We start from the raw sequence: 16,437 nt of genomic DNA on the forward strand, positions 1-16,437 counted from the left end.
TGAAATCTGACTCTCCTGTGATGTCAGGGACCAGGGATATGGTTCTAGCAGTGAGTAATGCTCTGTAGAAAAGCTTCCCACCATCCTGCTACATCCTAAAAACTCTCCCTTTCCTCCTTTCTCTATCAGGATAGCTTGCTTAATTTCTGAAAGGCTTTCAGTGAAGGAAAAGGAAGGAAGAGGAGAGAAAAACACTATCACTTCACTGTTGGCACAGTTATTCCTCCAGGGCAACAAAAGGACATATTCTCGCCTAAAGTCTCTCTTGTTATAGAATCTGGAAAGGGATAAAAAAAAAAAAAACAGATTGAATGTAGAGTAGGACTAAGAGGTGTCCAGAGCAAGGTGAACATGAGTAGAACAAGAGATGTAAACATCATTCCCGGAGTGTGTGTAGCTTTAAGAAAAGCACCTGTGTGGGTATCACCTACAGCACTTATATAGCACAGGGAGCAAGTGCCAAGAACATAGGCTTTGGAGCCAAATAAGGCAGGGTTCAAATCCTAGCCTTGTCACTTACCTGAGGAGTGTCTATATACTACTGGTTACCCTCATTGCAGCATGGTTTCATTGGTTTAAAAAATGAGATAATAATATTGACTTTACAAGGAGTGGTTGTTGATGAAAAGTGATTTCATGTGCTAAGGTCTAATAGCAAATCTGGTAGATAGTGGGGGTTAATAGGATGTTAACACTTCCCCAGGTCTTGTAATCGAAACAAATGCTTTATAGAGAGCACTTTGGAAATAAAGAAAACACTTTGCGGGCAGTGGAGAGTAGAAACTGACTTATCAAACCACTGTTCTATTACATATATTCATAATGCATATATTACATATATTCATAATGAGTCTACCCTTCCTCTGAATGAGAGAACACCATGTTAAACTTGTACATTTGTCTTGACAAGTGCTATTCTAGCAGAGGAATGCAGTGTGAACCACCTCCCAAAGAAACCCATTGCATTTTCTGTCCAATCTATAAGGGGTTAAATGGCTCACTGAGGCAAAAGTCTTCATCCTATAAATTCAACCTTTACTCTCTGCCTTAGTAGCACAGAATGGTGAAAAGGGGACATTTCCACAACACCCTTCACTTCCAAAGGTTGGAGTGAATCCCCTCCACAGAAACTTGAGGTGTGGGCAAGTAATCCCACTGACAAAATTAGGAAATGGAGTTGAAGAAGCACATTCCACTGCTGCAGAAAAAGAGGAAGGAGAGACAAGTGTTTCTGCATCTTGAGTTACTCAATACCTGAAGAAAGGTATTCTTGGGGGAAAAGAACATACTGAGATGTTAATTCATTTAAGTCCAGAAAGTATCAGGAGTAAGTTTAGTTTAGCAATTTGCTGAGAGCAATTCATTATCAAAAGATAAATGAGGATGAGGAGGAAACTGTATCTCAAAGACAGGCTTAGAGGTCTAAGACATTCTAGATGTGAGGTGGTTACTAAAGCCACATGCTTTAGGGTTAAAGTGCCCAGGGATCTTATGGGAAAATAGGAATTCAGAACTGAAAGCATAAGCTTGGACCTGCAGTGTACACAAGACCAGGATGGGGAGAGTTGCTGGTGCAAATATGCTTTGCAAAGGGGCCAGAAGCATGATCGATCTTTGAATAAGTGCTTTCTCAGAGAGAGGAACACCAACACTAAAGAGAAGATAGAGAAAGAGGGTTCTAAAATTTGCATTTGAGAAAGAAGAGGTCTCAAGGATGACCTGGAAAATTGGGTTAATGGTTAAATTTCTAAGTTGTGTAAGAGGATAGGAATATTTCAAAGCCTATTCTGTAGATAGAAGAAATATATACAAAAAGGACTCCTACCTCACTCCCTGCAACTCCAGAGATATTTTAGACCAAAATTAACCCCTTCTTGAGATACTTCTCCAAATTGAATTTAAGATAATCAGTTATGGTCTCCAGATATAGGGTACAAATTGAGTCTTATTCTTGTAAAGCTGAAGCCCGAGATTTTCTCTTTTCTCTCACAGCTACTCAGTAAAGAGACTGGTGAGGAGAATGGTGATTCCTTTGTGTGTGGTGTCACTAAGATTTGGTAGGTGTGCCACCACTCTCTGTACCAGGTGTTCAAGATACCACACTTTACACTATCAAGCAAAACTGAAGGATGCCCACTGGACTCAAAATTGTTCAGGGGGAAGATCCACATTGCCTATTCTAAAGATTCCTGCCTATCCATATACACAAAAGTGAAATAATAAAACTCTAGCGTGTCCAAAGATTTTTAATCAGTGAGAGGTTCAAAAGAAACAGAGGAGAGAGGAGGACTAGGGGAGAAGATTTCAAAATATGTACTCCTGATCAAACTTTGAAATCATCCCCTGTTCAACCAAACAGGCAGGCCCAAAGTGGAGCCACCAAGATCCATGAGCAGAGCTTCCAGGAGAATGAATGCAAGGAAACCTCCCAGCAGGAAACACAAGCAAAAGGTTTCACAGGGCCCTGTGGGCTGGGAGAGGAGGAGAGAAACAGAGTTTAAAATATACCCCCCCAAGCGAAGTCAAGACGGCCACTCCACAACCTGTCAAGAGAGCAGGTTTTGTCCCCTGCCAGAGTACTGGAGCCAGAAATGGAGCTGCAGCCAAGAGTCATCTGAAGTGCTTCAAGTGAGGTCTGAGGAGAAACAAGACCTCACCCCACCTTCTATCTTTCCAGAGGGCAGCTTGGCCAAAGCAGGAGTAAAAAGCAGGAGACCTACACAGAAGCAGAAGGCCTGGGCAGAAGCTAAAGGCTATGCTGGAAAGCCTAAAGGCTCTATTTTTTAAAACTCTACCCTGAAGCTCTACTCCACCCCTCCATTCCAGTTGCCCCAGTTCAAGTAGTTAGGAGGTGGAGCCATGGGACTTGTGACTTCCAATTTCTCCCAACTGTCTCTGTTTGGGAAGTGACAGGGGTGTTAGGGTGAGACAGCTACCTTACATTTACACTTCTGGTATTTCAAACTTTCATATGGGTTTTCAAAACAATTCTGAGAGCTGGGAAGAATGGTGCTTCTACTGTGTTTTGAACTAAAGTCTCAACTAGTCAGAAGGAATAAAGATTTTTACTTCCCTGTAGCTTATATTTTATTTCCAGTAGACCTGAGTACAATCTGGTGGGATTCCCAAGACAGGATTTTTGTTTGTCAGTTGGTCCTTCTGAAGATTAACTCTAAGTGTTAACTGGGCTGGGCATTGTACTCAAATATTTAACTAACACAGATCTAGGTGTTGCTGTGAAAGTATTTTGTAGATAGGGTTACATTGACAATTAATGAACTTGAAGTAAAAGATTATTTTTGATAATGTTGGTGGGCCTCATCCAATCAGTTGATGGTCTTAAGATCAAAAACTGAGGTTTCCTGGAAGGGACAGGATTATGCCTCAAGACTGCAGCAGTAACCACTGCCTTAACTTTCAGTCTGCTCTAAGGATTGCAAACTTGCCAGCCCCTACAACTGCATGAGCCAAATCCTTAGACTAAATCATCATTTGTGTGTGTGTGTATTATACATGTACACAATATACATTATACAGTATATGTGTATGTATATATGTATATGTGTGTGTGCATATATACATATGCATATATCTAAATACATATATGTATATGTACATATATGTGTGTATATGTATACATATATGTAAATCTGCCACTGGGGAAACCCAAAGAATATGTTCTTATCTTCAATATAGCTTTTTCTCTAAAGTTTTATTTCCAGATGGTACAAACCAGAGGTTAATTTTGGGTCTTATTTATGTTAGTACTTGCCATTTCTACTGGCTAGTAACAAGCCATAGTATGTATTTTAGCTTAAGGAATGTACAAGAACCTGAAAACATCCATGAACCCTCTAAGAAAAACTTATGCCCATGGCAAAAGAACTATGATGCTTTGAGAAAGAACACAAGACACACATAGTCCCATCTAACACACATTCAGTGAGTATTTATTACAACAGGCAGCATTAATATCAGGAGACTTTCTGAAGGTAAGTTTTTGAGTCAGATTAAGAGGTGACTTAGAAATGTGAGGGGCATGGAGAAAGGAACAAATCAAAAAAAGGCCAAAAGTGATCTGTGGGTGAAGAGAGATGAACTATTTAAACTTGTGATGAACGAGACAGAAATAATGGAAAACCAGGTCAGTAAGGACAGAGGCCCATTGTGTTGATGAAAAGCATAAGAACTCTTATTTTCTCTGGGATCAAAAAGTAACAAGCCAGCATGCACCCCCAGTGCACACACAGCACAGAACTGGAACATTTAGAGAGCTGAAGGACTCATTGTCCAGGCAGATCCTCTGTATGGAGAGGTAAAGAAACTATTGCAACTGAATGCCTAAGACATCCCAGCTGCACAAATACTTGCAAAGCCTCTCCCAGGGCCATATGGCACACTTAACAGGTACGTTTACTTCTCCGAACTGAGTCTCTGTCAGCTTGAGTTTCTATTAGCAATACAGGGATGAAAAGGCAGTTATAATACTATAGTCTTAGCGGTATGACTGGCCCTGTTTGGTGTAATTGTCCCAAGACAGAAAAAGGAGAACTCCAGAGGCTTAGTCTTTGCCTTCCAGAGAGACAGTCACAGAGCCTAAGTGAGTAAACCAGCTCTTTCATAAACCCAATTTTCTTTTTTTGCAGGTGGCAATTCAAACTAACACCACAGATTTCAAAACCAAGTTTTGTCCCATAGACATTATTTCAAGTTTCCCAAAACTGGAACAACTGGGCAGTTATTAAGTCATCCAGTTTCTCGCTCTGTCTGCATAAGCAATTTCCTCCTTATCAGAATTACCCGGGTCTAGGAAGTTCATTTTCCCATGATAATACGGTAATCTTTTTCTCCTTTTCCTTGCAATTTATTACACTACCTTTCTCTCATTGTTCATTCTTTTTAAAAATAATTTTTGAGTTCCTGCTCTGTGCCAGACACTGAGCATATAGTCTAATGCTGTAAATAAAGAAAATAGGCAGTTGCAATGCATTCAAAATATTAACATTTGTTTAGTGTTTTCTTTGTGCCAACCATTGTTCTAAACACTCTACATATATTAACTAATTTTGCTCTTATAACGATGCTATGACAAAGGTTCTCTTTTTATCCCCATTATACAGATAAGGAAAACAAGGCCCAGAGATGGTGAGTGATTTGTTTATAGTCATACAGAAAGAAAGGAATAGAACCAGAACTAAACTCAGGCAGTCTGGTTCCAGAGCTTGTCTGCTTAACCATGCATGTAGATGGAAGGGCAGGGTTGCGAATGGTCATAGAGAAACCAAAGGGATGAGTACAAAGGAGGGGCTTATAACCCAGATTTGTGGCTTAGAGAGAGAAGCTGTATTTAAAATTCAATCAGATCATATCAATCTCCTTCTCAAAATCCTTGAGTGGCTCCCCATGGAATTCAGAATAAAATCTACATGTTCTACCATGGCCTAGAAATAATTCTGCTCAATCTGGGCTCTTTCAACTTTCTTGGCCTTGCCCCTCACCTGACTGTATCAAGCCCATCTCCAGCTCAAGCAACTCTTAGTTGTTAGTTACTGCCTCTACCCACTCAGCATTTAAATCTCAAGGTCATTTACAAAGGCCTCTCTTGATCCCTTAATCTACATTAATCCCAATAATAACTAATGATAATAATTAGATCAAACATGAAATCAAGATTGTTGCAGTATTCTAAATGGTTTACATATAACATATTTAAATACTACAATAACTATGATGTCATATACTAATATTATTTCCATTTTTATAGGTAAAAAGGTGAAGCAATATTATAGCATTCCGCACTTTTCCTCATAATGATCAGATGTGCAAACATGTATTTATTCATCTAATATTCCCTAGACTGTCAACTCTACAAGGTCAGGGTCTGAATTCATTCTCTTCAGCATTACAGCTTCACTAACAGTATCTCATACATAGTAGAAACTTTATAAATGCTTAATGAATAAATTAATAGTAGGCATGTAGGAAACTCATTCCTCTCAAAACGTATGCAATTTCTTTATATGTACAATAAAATGGATAGATGACAAAGGAATTAAAGGAAATTATTACATAGTAATTGTTCAGGCTGCAGAAAATTGAATAACTTTGTTTGCTTTCCTGTCATGAAATTCTCACCGTCTCCCTTTCTGTTACAATAGGGTGGAGGCAGGGATAGCATGCAGTCTCAGCCACAGGAAAGATCATGGGATTTCCACAAACACACACCTAGGTTTCAATTCAGACTTTATCACAGACGAACTGTGTGGTCTTGAGTAAGCCCCACTGATTGCCTAGGCCACTTTTTCCAAGACCGCGAAGTAGGGAACAAGATATCCATAAAACCGTTTAGTGGGAAGAATGAGGACAGATAACGTGGATAGAGGTGAGCTAATGTATTCCTGGCACTAAAGAGAAGTTGAACAACTGCTGGCTCCTTTCCTCTCCTGCAATTGCAAGCTGGCATGTGGGCTTTGAAAATAATCTAGTTTATTAGATAAGCAGTAATAGCTAGACTGGACCCTAGAAATGTGAGGCCCAAAATGTACTGAGGGGATGGGGAAAGGGCAGAGACTGTATTATCTGACCTGCCGTTGCCTTGGATCAAATGAGCTGGATAATCGCCATGACCCCGGCTCACTTCATGGACAGGGCCAAGGAGGGGGTAGAAAAAGTACACAAAACCCAAAGGGGTCAGTTTTGGTACTTGTCAACAGCTCTGGTGGGGAGCAAGTCAAGACAATAAACGAAGAAAGCAATCGAGTGAGTTTCTGTAGCCTGTTCTCTATTTCAAGGGACAGTCCCTGCTTTGTTTCTCATCTCTTGGTTGAAAGACTGTTCCCTGAAACACTCCAGGCTTCCGAGAACAGCTCTGCAGGCAACTCCATGAAGTGCTGGCCAGGGACTGATCAGAAGTAAGCAAACAGAAATCACCCTGCCCCCAGGAGTGTGTGGTTTGGGGGATGCAGAAGGGAGAAAGGGGAACCTAAATGATTCTCTGCCTTCCTTCTTTGTCTCTCAGCATCCACATTGATTCTTTTTTAGATCAACCTTGACCTCCTTCTCATCTCCCTCCTTCCCCAAAAAATATTATAGAAGGGGTAGCTGTGTGTGAAGGTGCCTGCCCCTTCCCAAACGTAACTGAGAGAGGCATAAAAGTCTTCCCAGGAGGAGTCACAGTCCTTCCCAAAGCTGACCTCTGCTAATAGATTTTGTCTTCTCTCCAAAGGGAGGCTCTGCACCAGCGCCTGTGGCTGTGCTGCTGAGCTGCCTGTGTTAAAAAAATCTGTGTCTGTGCAGATATGTGAGTGCCAGGCCCTAACATTCTGTTTTAACACAACTGCAGTGAGTTGTAGAATTCCAATTATTCTATCCTCTCAGGCTTACACAAAATAAAGCTCTCAGTCAATGAAGATCCAGTGTATCAGAATCCTAACTAGGTTAGGATTAGCACTTTTGTTAATAGAAAAAGAACCATGTTTACACTGTATCCTTTTACATTTGGCATCAGCTCCATTCTCTCTCCAGTCCCTAGTTTTCCAATGTATGTCCTAGAGAATCCTAAGTTCAGCTCTAAATCTATTTTCACATGATCAGATTTTTTATGGGTTCAGTGGAAAAGAATCTCAAATTTTAGAGAAAGATTCCTTTTTAGGTTGTATTCCTATAAAAGAGAAGCAAATCAGAACCCTTTAGATCTCAATAAGGCTTTTTGGTTAGGTTCCCAACTGACACCAGCAAGTTTATGCTCTTAGCTCTCACACACTGACTACCTGATAGAAGATGATGCATGATATGGGAAGCACATAGTGTACCACTGGCAACATCGATATTAATATTAGCACTTTATAAGTATAAGTACTAAGTTCTTAATATAACTCATATATTTAATTCTTACAGCCAGCATATAAGGTATATCAAATTTTTCTCCCAGTTTTGGATATGAAGCAATTGGGATATGGAGAGGCTAAGTAATTTGTCCCCAGGTCACATAGTGGTGGAGCTGGGGTTTGGAAGAGGCAGTCTGGGACCAGAGTCTAACATTGTTAATTACTACTTACACTAATATAGATTTTCTCATTTAGGCCTTAAAACAATCGCATGAGATAGAATATTAAAATGCCTACTTCTAATGAGAAAACTGCATCTCAGAGAAGTCATCTAAGAGATAGACCCATGTCCCAACCTAATTCAATTCAGTACTCTAATTGAGAACCTACTTTGTGCCAGACACTATACTAGGCACCAATAATATAGAATGATGAACTAGTCACATTTATTCATTTCTTTCTATACTCTCACTTCTTCCTGAAGTAAAGGTTAACAAAATTCAAGTGGAAAAAGGTCACAGGTGGTCAAGATTAATAGGCATGTCAGTCAGCACTATACACGCGCCTGAGAACTAGAGGATAGACAAACCTGAGCAAAGCCAAATATGAACCTCAGCTCATTTTCAACCCTTTCTGATTCAGGTATGAGCATTCACTCAATTGTATCTGCTCATTCCATAAATATTTATTGCACATTACTATGCTCCAGATCATGGACTAAAAATGGGAGACATTAAAAAAAAGATTAGTACTTGAACTTGGGACATTCTTGGTTTAGAAGGAAAGAAAACACATGTATAATTCATACATATATACATCATAATATGACAAATGCAATAATTGGGATTTTGAAATAATAATTAAGGTAATAATAATTGAGAGTAATTTGGGGTGAATTGCAGGGAGCACATCCAGAATATGGCATAGATGCTGAGTCTTGAAGGATAAAAGGGCTCTTGACAGGTGGGAATGGGTCAAGGAATTAGGATTACTACTGGATTGAGACTATATTTTTAGTATAATCCTGAGACCAGAGTCCAAGAATCAGTGAGTATAAAGAACTGGATCATAGTGGTCAGGTAAAAAAATGTCTGAGCCAAATAAGTGAATGTTACTTTTGGGAAAGGTGGACCAGGCAGATGGAACCACATGTACAAAGTCAGAAAGGCAAGAAGAGCCTGGCACGCTTGAGTCACAGTATGCTCACTGCACCTCAGCTAGCAGCTGTGCATGGTATAGTGGGTGTAAGGGGAGATGAGGACAAAGAAGTTAAGTGCAAAATTCTGAAGGACTTGGCATAGCAAGCAAGAAATGGGAATCCTATCTTGAAGGCAAGATAGGAATTATCTAAGAAAATAACATAATCATAACTGCGTTTTAACACAAATACGATAATCACAATTGGGTTTCACGAGAATAATTCTAGCACCAGAATGGAGGGTGGATTGGAGTGGGAAGAGAGTGAGGACAATAAACCAAGTTGGAAGGCTACCATAATAGTTTAGTTATAGAAGAATGAAGCGTTGCTCTAAGGGGAGTGGATGAGGAAGAAAGGAAGGGGAAAGATTAAAGCGAAGACAACAAGAACTGACCATGGGGTGGTGACAGGAATATCAGATGAGCAGCAGCAGTGGTGGTGAGGGTCTAGGCCTCTAGATGAACCAAAGTGGGTTACCTAAGGTTATCAGATGCCAGATATTTATATACATATGTACTGATAAGTAAGGGGACTTGTGGGTAAGCAAAGGACAGGGGTTGGAAAGGGAGAGGAGCCCAACAGCCCACAGAGTGGAGAATGACAACTCGATTTGAAGAAAGCTGTTCAAGATGGCTCCTTAACTCAGCCTGGGAGGTAGAGGAGGCAAGGTGTGAGGGAAATCTTTGGCTCTGACTCCTGAGGCTATCCAGGTAAATAGAACTATCAAGAATGCTCAAAAAGAGACAGATGTTTCCTGGAGGGCTCACTGACATGTCTGGGTGCTGCATGACTAGGCTTGAAACAGGCAGCAGCTGGGGTTTGGGAGGACACAGGCACCTGGGCAGCCTCCTGAGAGAGCCCTGCAGATAAGGCAGCTGAGAGAAGTGATTCTTTCTTCCCAGCCTCCTCCTCCACCCTTTGCTTCAGAGCCTTGATGCTACAGCACCGTGTGTGTATGTGTGCGCATGTGCATGTGTGCATGTGTGTGTGCACATGTGTGTGCACATGTGTGTGTGCGTGTGCTCACACTTGCACATGAGAGCTTCGGAGGAGACTATTTATTCAACTATGTATCAAGCACAGCTTCACTGGCAGACAATAGCAATTTGCCTAGACAATTTATGCCACTAACTAAACAGCAAGATGGGCTGTGTAGCGCTAAAGGTGAGCCACATTTTTAAAACTGGGTGTCTCCTTTCAAGGTCTCAATTACAGGAGATGCTTTTGCTCACAAAACATTGAGGCAACAATATCTGGGCATCTGCCTGAGCCTACTGTAACCAAAAAAGAAAGAAAGGCCGGAACTAAAAGGCAAAAAAAAGCAAAAAACTGTTTGGAGATAGATCTGCTACAGTATAAACTTTTCTCTTTCTCTGGCTTACTGCTATAGCAAAACCTGATGGTTGCCTTTGTAAAAAACGTGTCTGTATCTAGGTCCCTGCCAGTGATTTGCCTCTGGGAGGGCCGGCAATCTATTTAATGACTCCATTGACGTCAATAGCATAACTGAAATACTTACTAACATGCATGATTCCAACTTTGGGGAGGGGGGGGGATGGTGTTTCTCAGCAGTGCAAAAACATGAAATGGAGTCAGCAGGGAATGAACTCAACTCTTTAGGCAGCAAGTGAGAGATTAGATGCTGCCAGTCTCACGGGTTTCATCTAATACAAAGAAAACATTCATGCTAAATTTAGAAATTAATTTCCGACTCGTGAAATAGCTTTTAATGAGCAGGGCTTTATTTTTGGCAATGTTTGCTCATGGGTAACATTTTAACTATTCACATTTTAGTTGACTTGTCAATATTTTTGCAACTACCCATGCTTAGTTTTAGACATATAGAAAAGAATCACAAATCAATGTAAATATCACAGTGTTAATGCCCTAGGGCAAATTTTTACAAGAAGATTGTTTCATTCAAAAGCAATTATCACAAAACAACAATTTGGGGAATTTTTCTCAGAATTACCAGGGCTATTCTAATACCTTTGCCCTCTTCTTTTGTATGGGTAATTAAGGAGGGTAATTAAGACAATTATCTCTATAACTCAGGCTACACAAAACTCAGAACATGGAAGAAAAAAAAATACTTCCAGCTTTTTCTCTTTTCCTTTCTTTTGTTTTTCTCCTCTTTCTTCTCCGCTCTCATCACCCCCCCACCATCTCTCTCTGTGTCTCTGTCTCTGTCTTTCCCTCCCTCCCTCCCTCCTACCCTACTTGTCTCTCTCTCTCTCTCTCTCTCTCTCTCTCTCTCTCTCTCTTCTTTTCCCTCTCTCACTCCCCCTTCTATGTATTACCCTTCACTCTCTCCTATATCTTGAGTGGCCACAGCCTTTGGCAACAGGATTGATTTTATTAGTGTTTGTCCATAAGTGTTGTAATCATGCCTGGCAGTTCTTGCTTAATGTAGAAACCAAGCAAATGTTCTGCTTCTGCCAGGCTTCATTTCCAGTCATCTGACATAGATCTGCTCTCAAACCATTGCTGTGGTTCTCGGAGAGCTTTTCGTTGTGCACTCACAGCCATCTCTCATCCTAAGCCTTGGAAGCTTGGGCAGAATGAGAACTGAACAAATATCAGAACTTTCTGAATTTCTTAGATTCAAAGATAAGTCACTGAGCCCCTTGTCTACTCCTCAAACAGATCCTGCCTCTGGCACATCCACATGAACCTCCAGGGCAATATCCATGGTGAAGTAAGATATGAGAGGAACCCACACCGGGAAACAGTCTTCTTAGGAGAAAGTCTCTTCTGCTTTATCAACCAGTATAGAGTCATTTCCTCCCCAGAATGATCTGGACACATATTAGAAGATTCCCATGTGCACTGGAAAATATTAATTAATTCTGTTTTGCAAGTAGGCCAATTAATTTCAGATTTGCCAGAAAGCACTATATTATCTCATGCTATTTCCATGCACACACAAGCCTTGCTATGAAATACCTCTAATGCATTGGTGTTGAAGACCACTGTAAACCAAGACTGGGAAAGACTTTGGCCTGAAGTTCTCAACACAATTCTCTGGTCATCTTTGTGCCTTGATTTATCATTTCTGATGACCCACAGACTTTGGGTTTGTTTTTCATAACCTTTGATGTATTACTTGATGATGCTCCTGATCAATATATATTATTGGCAAATTTTATAACAAATTATTGCATAGAACATCCCATCTTACACAACAATTTGGCTGCTAAAATTGTATCTAAGAGATATATTAGAAATCAGGTCATATTGAATCAGAGGTGCTGGCCATGAAAAGGAGTAAAGCCAAAGAATGATCTTGTAAATACTTGATAATTTATCCTTTTGGTAAATTCTAACTTTCATGTGATCACTATTGAAATACTTGTAAAAGCAAGGGATAAATGGCACAGATACATATACACACTCACTAACATCCTCAGTCATGTGCGCATGTGCGCGCGCACACACACACACACACACACACACACACATTAATTTTCCTCAATTATCTGAATTTTTTCTCTGTTGAATATAGTTTTGGGGTCTAATATATTGAAAAATACTTCAATTTTCCATTTCCATTACATTTTGAATATGCACAGACAAGAGATCCCAAGTTCCTTCTTTGCCTTGGAATGTTCTTTCTTCTATTTTTTTCTGTCTCAATCCTTATGCATCATAGAGAAAGCCCTGGAATTCATACTTGTGAAAAAACAAAATGTGATAGAAATTGTGATGCTCATTAAACTCCTCAGCATTAGCATTTTCAACACATCTATGAGGATTTACTGCATTTCTCTCCTTAACATGACAGCACAGGATTTCTACATTGCTCTACATTTTGAATTCTCTTATGTTATTCTGGCTTTCCTATTCAAAACACAAAATGCCCACTTTTTAAATTTAACTCCTTTTGTTCAAAATCTGTATGACCACACTAATATATAAGCAGTTATAAAATATATTTCAAACCTCCTTTAATTTCAGTACAATAACTGATTTTTAATAGTAAAAAATACAATTGAATATTTTTCATAGCCATAGCACTACAAATATTGACTCATTATTAAAATTTAATGTATCAGCATTTTCCTTAAGATAAAGTTCCTAAACTTTATGTTGTTCTCATACATGGTCGAGACAGTATTTACTGTCTTCCTAGCATGTGAAAATACCTATACTAAAGCACTGGGAATATAAAGAGATGAGTAAGCACCGCCTTCAAGGAGGCTCCACAGAAGAGCCATATGAACCACAGATTACAGTATATCCTAGGACAGAATTGCTGCCATTACTAAGTAAATGGAGCAATTGCACTGATTTTTAAAATAAATTAGAATGACTCTGCAGAGGAGGGAATTTTGTGTTGTATCATGAGAGTGGGAAAAATAACCTTGGTGAAATAGTGAGAAGAAAAGGATTGTAAGGCTGAAAGAGCTGCTTTGATTTTAACTATGAATTATTTCAGTTAAAGATCAATTTGTAAGAGCAAATGTACCAATTTAACCATGGTTTCTGACAATTAGCTTTTGAAATGAATTGGATTTTCTTCATGTCGACGTATTTTACAAAGCCTTTTGAAAATATTGGGCTTCTTTTTCTTTCTCATTCCCCTCCTGACCCTCCTCCCCACCTCTCTCTCTCTTAAACTTGCTTCTTTACAAGAATACACTTTCCTAGGTCAGCCAGGTTTTCCTACCAAACTGGAGGATTGCTAAATCTGAGTAAGTTATTGTGGGTTTCTTTTAACTTTCACCTTAGATTTCAATTGAAATACATGACTTCAACTTCAGTTCTAATAAGTGGAAACTCAATCTTATTATAAAAAATCATCTTTGAAAGCAGCACTTCAGCTTTCAATTCTCTGTTTGCTCCGAGCCTCTTATTTTTCATTCCTTTTTAAAGTTTCTATTTAAACACACCTCATTGTCATATGCTGATAAATATTAAAATAACAGGAAAAATCTGTCTGACTTATTTAAGCTGATAATAAAAACAAAACACAGGATGTGTGTGTCCTCCTTCCTTTTCTGACTATGGTTAAGCGTTAGGAGATTTTGAAACCTATAATTATGTAATAATTGGTATCCTTACCTTCTCTTTCCAATGAAAAGCCACATTTTTTTTTTTTTGTAGTTTGCCACAAAGACAGACAAAAAACAAATTGCCTAAGTGGTATTGTCATTTCTTTGCTCCATTGTTTTAAAAGAGTTTAGCAAAAGAGTCTCCAGTTGCCAGGGGGTAGTTCCTGTGCCAATAATCACAAAATGATCTTTCCAACAGCATCATTGGGTAATGAGCTAATTTAGAGAACCATAAATATCACATATTGTCCTAATGTTTGTCAGTATTTATTACAAGAAAACATACTTTAAATATTCAAATAGATGTCAAAAGCATCTTAGTAAATCCGGCTAAAAGAGATGTGAGCAATAGTGCCCCACTGGTAGGCCAATATGACGAAAGGATAGGAGTTTCAAAACTACCTCCTTTGATCTCCAAGTATGTAATACCAGTTATATGTGAAAACACTATTTAGTTTCTTTTTATAAAACTTCTAAAGGAAATAGTACATCAGCACACCAGGTTTTTGAAGTCCATGGATAGAGTACTATTTTCTTCTCTCTGTTTCATATCATGAGACTCTAAAGGTAAACTCACCTCTACTTAATATCTTCCTTTCACTTTTATTCTTTTTCCTCAAACTTTTTCTCATAAAAATATTTTTAAAAGCATGTACCATAAATACTTCAGAAGCCAATGAGCCAATGGAACCTACTGCCTTTGTTCCTTTCTCTTAGAAGTTGGGCTTTTGCATTATTTCCGTTATACTTAAGGCTGCGATACCAGCAAGAAAACACAGCATCCGAGGAAGGAAGGTCATAAGTATAAAACAAAGGGAATGGCACTGCTACAAACAGGAGTGCACGAGGCAACATCAGGTGGTGGGCCATCTTGTATGTGTTCATCTTACTTGTTTCTCCTGTGGTTTTACTCAAGTCTACTATACAATAGTAGGGACAGGTACAAGGGGCAATTTTTGGACTTGAAAAAAAATCTTGTCAAACTGGTTGCTCTTATGTCAAGAGGAATTTATGTTGAGCACATCTTGATGTTTCTTCAAGGTGGCCCTTTCTCTCCATAGCTCTCAATTCCACGTGAAAAGTGAATACACAGTACTAAAAGATGAGAGGTTAGGTTTCTTGAAATAAAATAAAAAATTCTTTAAGGAACCAAATTGGATGGCCTCCAAAAGAAATGATTAGTGATCTGGGAAGAGCTTTGGTTTCACACCTGAAAGGATGTAGATTCAAGTGGGATCTATAATTGACGCTAAGAGGAAAACCCCTAACATACCCAGTGGGGCCCTCAGACCAATGTGGGCACACCTCAGGGCCACTGAGGTTAGCTCCCCCAGAGTTCACTGGGGCCAGCACACTGAGGTCAAGTCACACTATCAATACAGCTCTGCCTCCTGCTCCTGTTCTTGGAGACAGCATCACCACATATTCATCACATGGTGAAGCCTGGGTATGTGTATGGTGGGAAAATTACTTACAACGCTTTTCATTTGGTTTACATACAATGAAGTTAAACACCAGTATGCCTTTGAAAAAAGTCACCAAGAGACCTTCTTTTAAAGGCCACAGTATGTGAACAAACCACTTGTTTAGAACAATAGTTCTAAACTGAGTAAGATTCTGAATAAGAGGCACATTTGATATCTTGAAACATGGAGATAGGCTTTAGAATATGGCTTACCTTGCAGGTTGACTCTGGAGACAGGAGGCTGACTAGCAGCTGGGGACCTCCTGTGGACACAAAGGAAAAGAAGGCCTGAGTCTTTGTCTGAATATCCCCTCTATGCCTCAGGCCTGTGCACCTCAGCCCCCCCACCACCCCCTTTTCCGGTCATAATCCGCTATCAAGTGACATAATGCTATCTCCGGAAGGCAGGCTCCTGTAACAAGGGTAGATGACTGCAATTCTCTCACATCCAGATGGCCTGGAATTTCCCTATGCACAGTCTCCTGGATGCTCCAACTCTCCAGGAAGGAAGTCGTTTGCTCCAGGTCCCCAGCCAGACCCTCTGTTTTAGGTTACCAGGAGGCACTCAGAAGATATACACTTGCTCAAAAATAACACCACTTTGCCAAGAGCAAATTCTACTTTCTTTGGGCAAAGCTATAGAAAGTCACAACCATAAGAACACGTAGAGAGCAATCAGACTAGGCTTTCCCTTGCACCTCAGAAAACTGAGACCCAGAGAAGTGAAGTCACTTGCCAAAGGTCATACAGCCACTAGGAATAGAATCTATCTTGCTTAACTTATGAAATGCTCTTTTCATGGAGGAACTGGGCATTCTGCATCATAATAAACCTGCTGATGTGAAGAATCAAATGAAACAAGGGAACAAAAACATGCTCCAGGGCCTCTCTGGT

The 16,437-nt window shown here is 39.7% G+C and overlaps 1 protein-coding gene across 8 annotated transcripts in view; it reads right to left on the reverse strand.

The window, feature by feature from the left end:
• Positions 1-16,437, reverse strand: part of PDE4B (phosphodiesterase 4B) — a 582,343-nt gene that overhangs the window by 88,444 nt on the left and 477,462 nt on the right. For all 8 annotated transcript variants that reach the window (XM_054691793.1, XM_054691792.1, XM_054691796.1 and 5 more), the window contains one exon: positions 15,757-15,806. In XM_054691793.1, coding sequence (XP_054547768.1) covers positions 15,757-15,806 — 50 coding nt within the window. The remainder of the gene's footprint in view (positions 1-15,756; positions 15,807-16,437) is intronic.

The sequence above is a fragment of the Talpa occidentalis genome, unplaced genomic scaffold (assembly GCF_014898055.3).
Source record: "Talpa occidentalis isolate TD23 unplaced genomic scaffold, MPIMG_talOcc4v2.1 talOcc4.9, whole genome shotgun sequence".
NCBI lineage: Eukaryota > Metazoa > Chordata > Mammalia > Eulipotyphla > Talpidae > Talpa > Talpa occidentalis.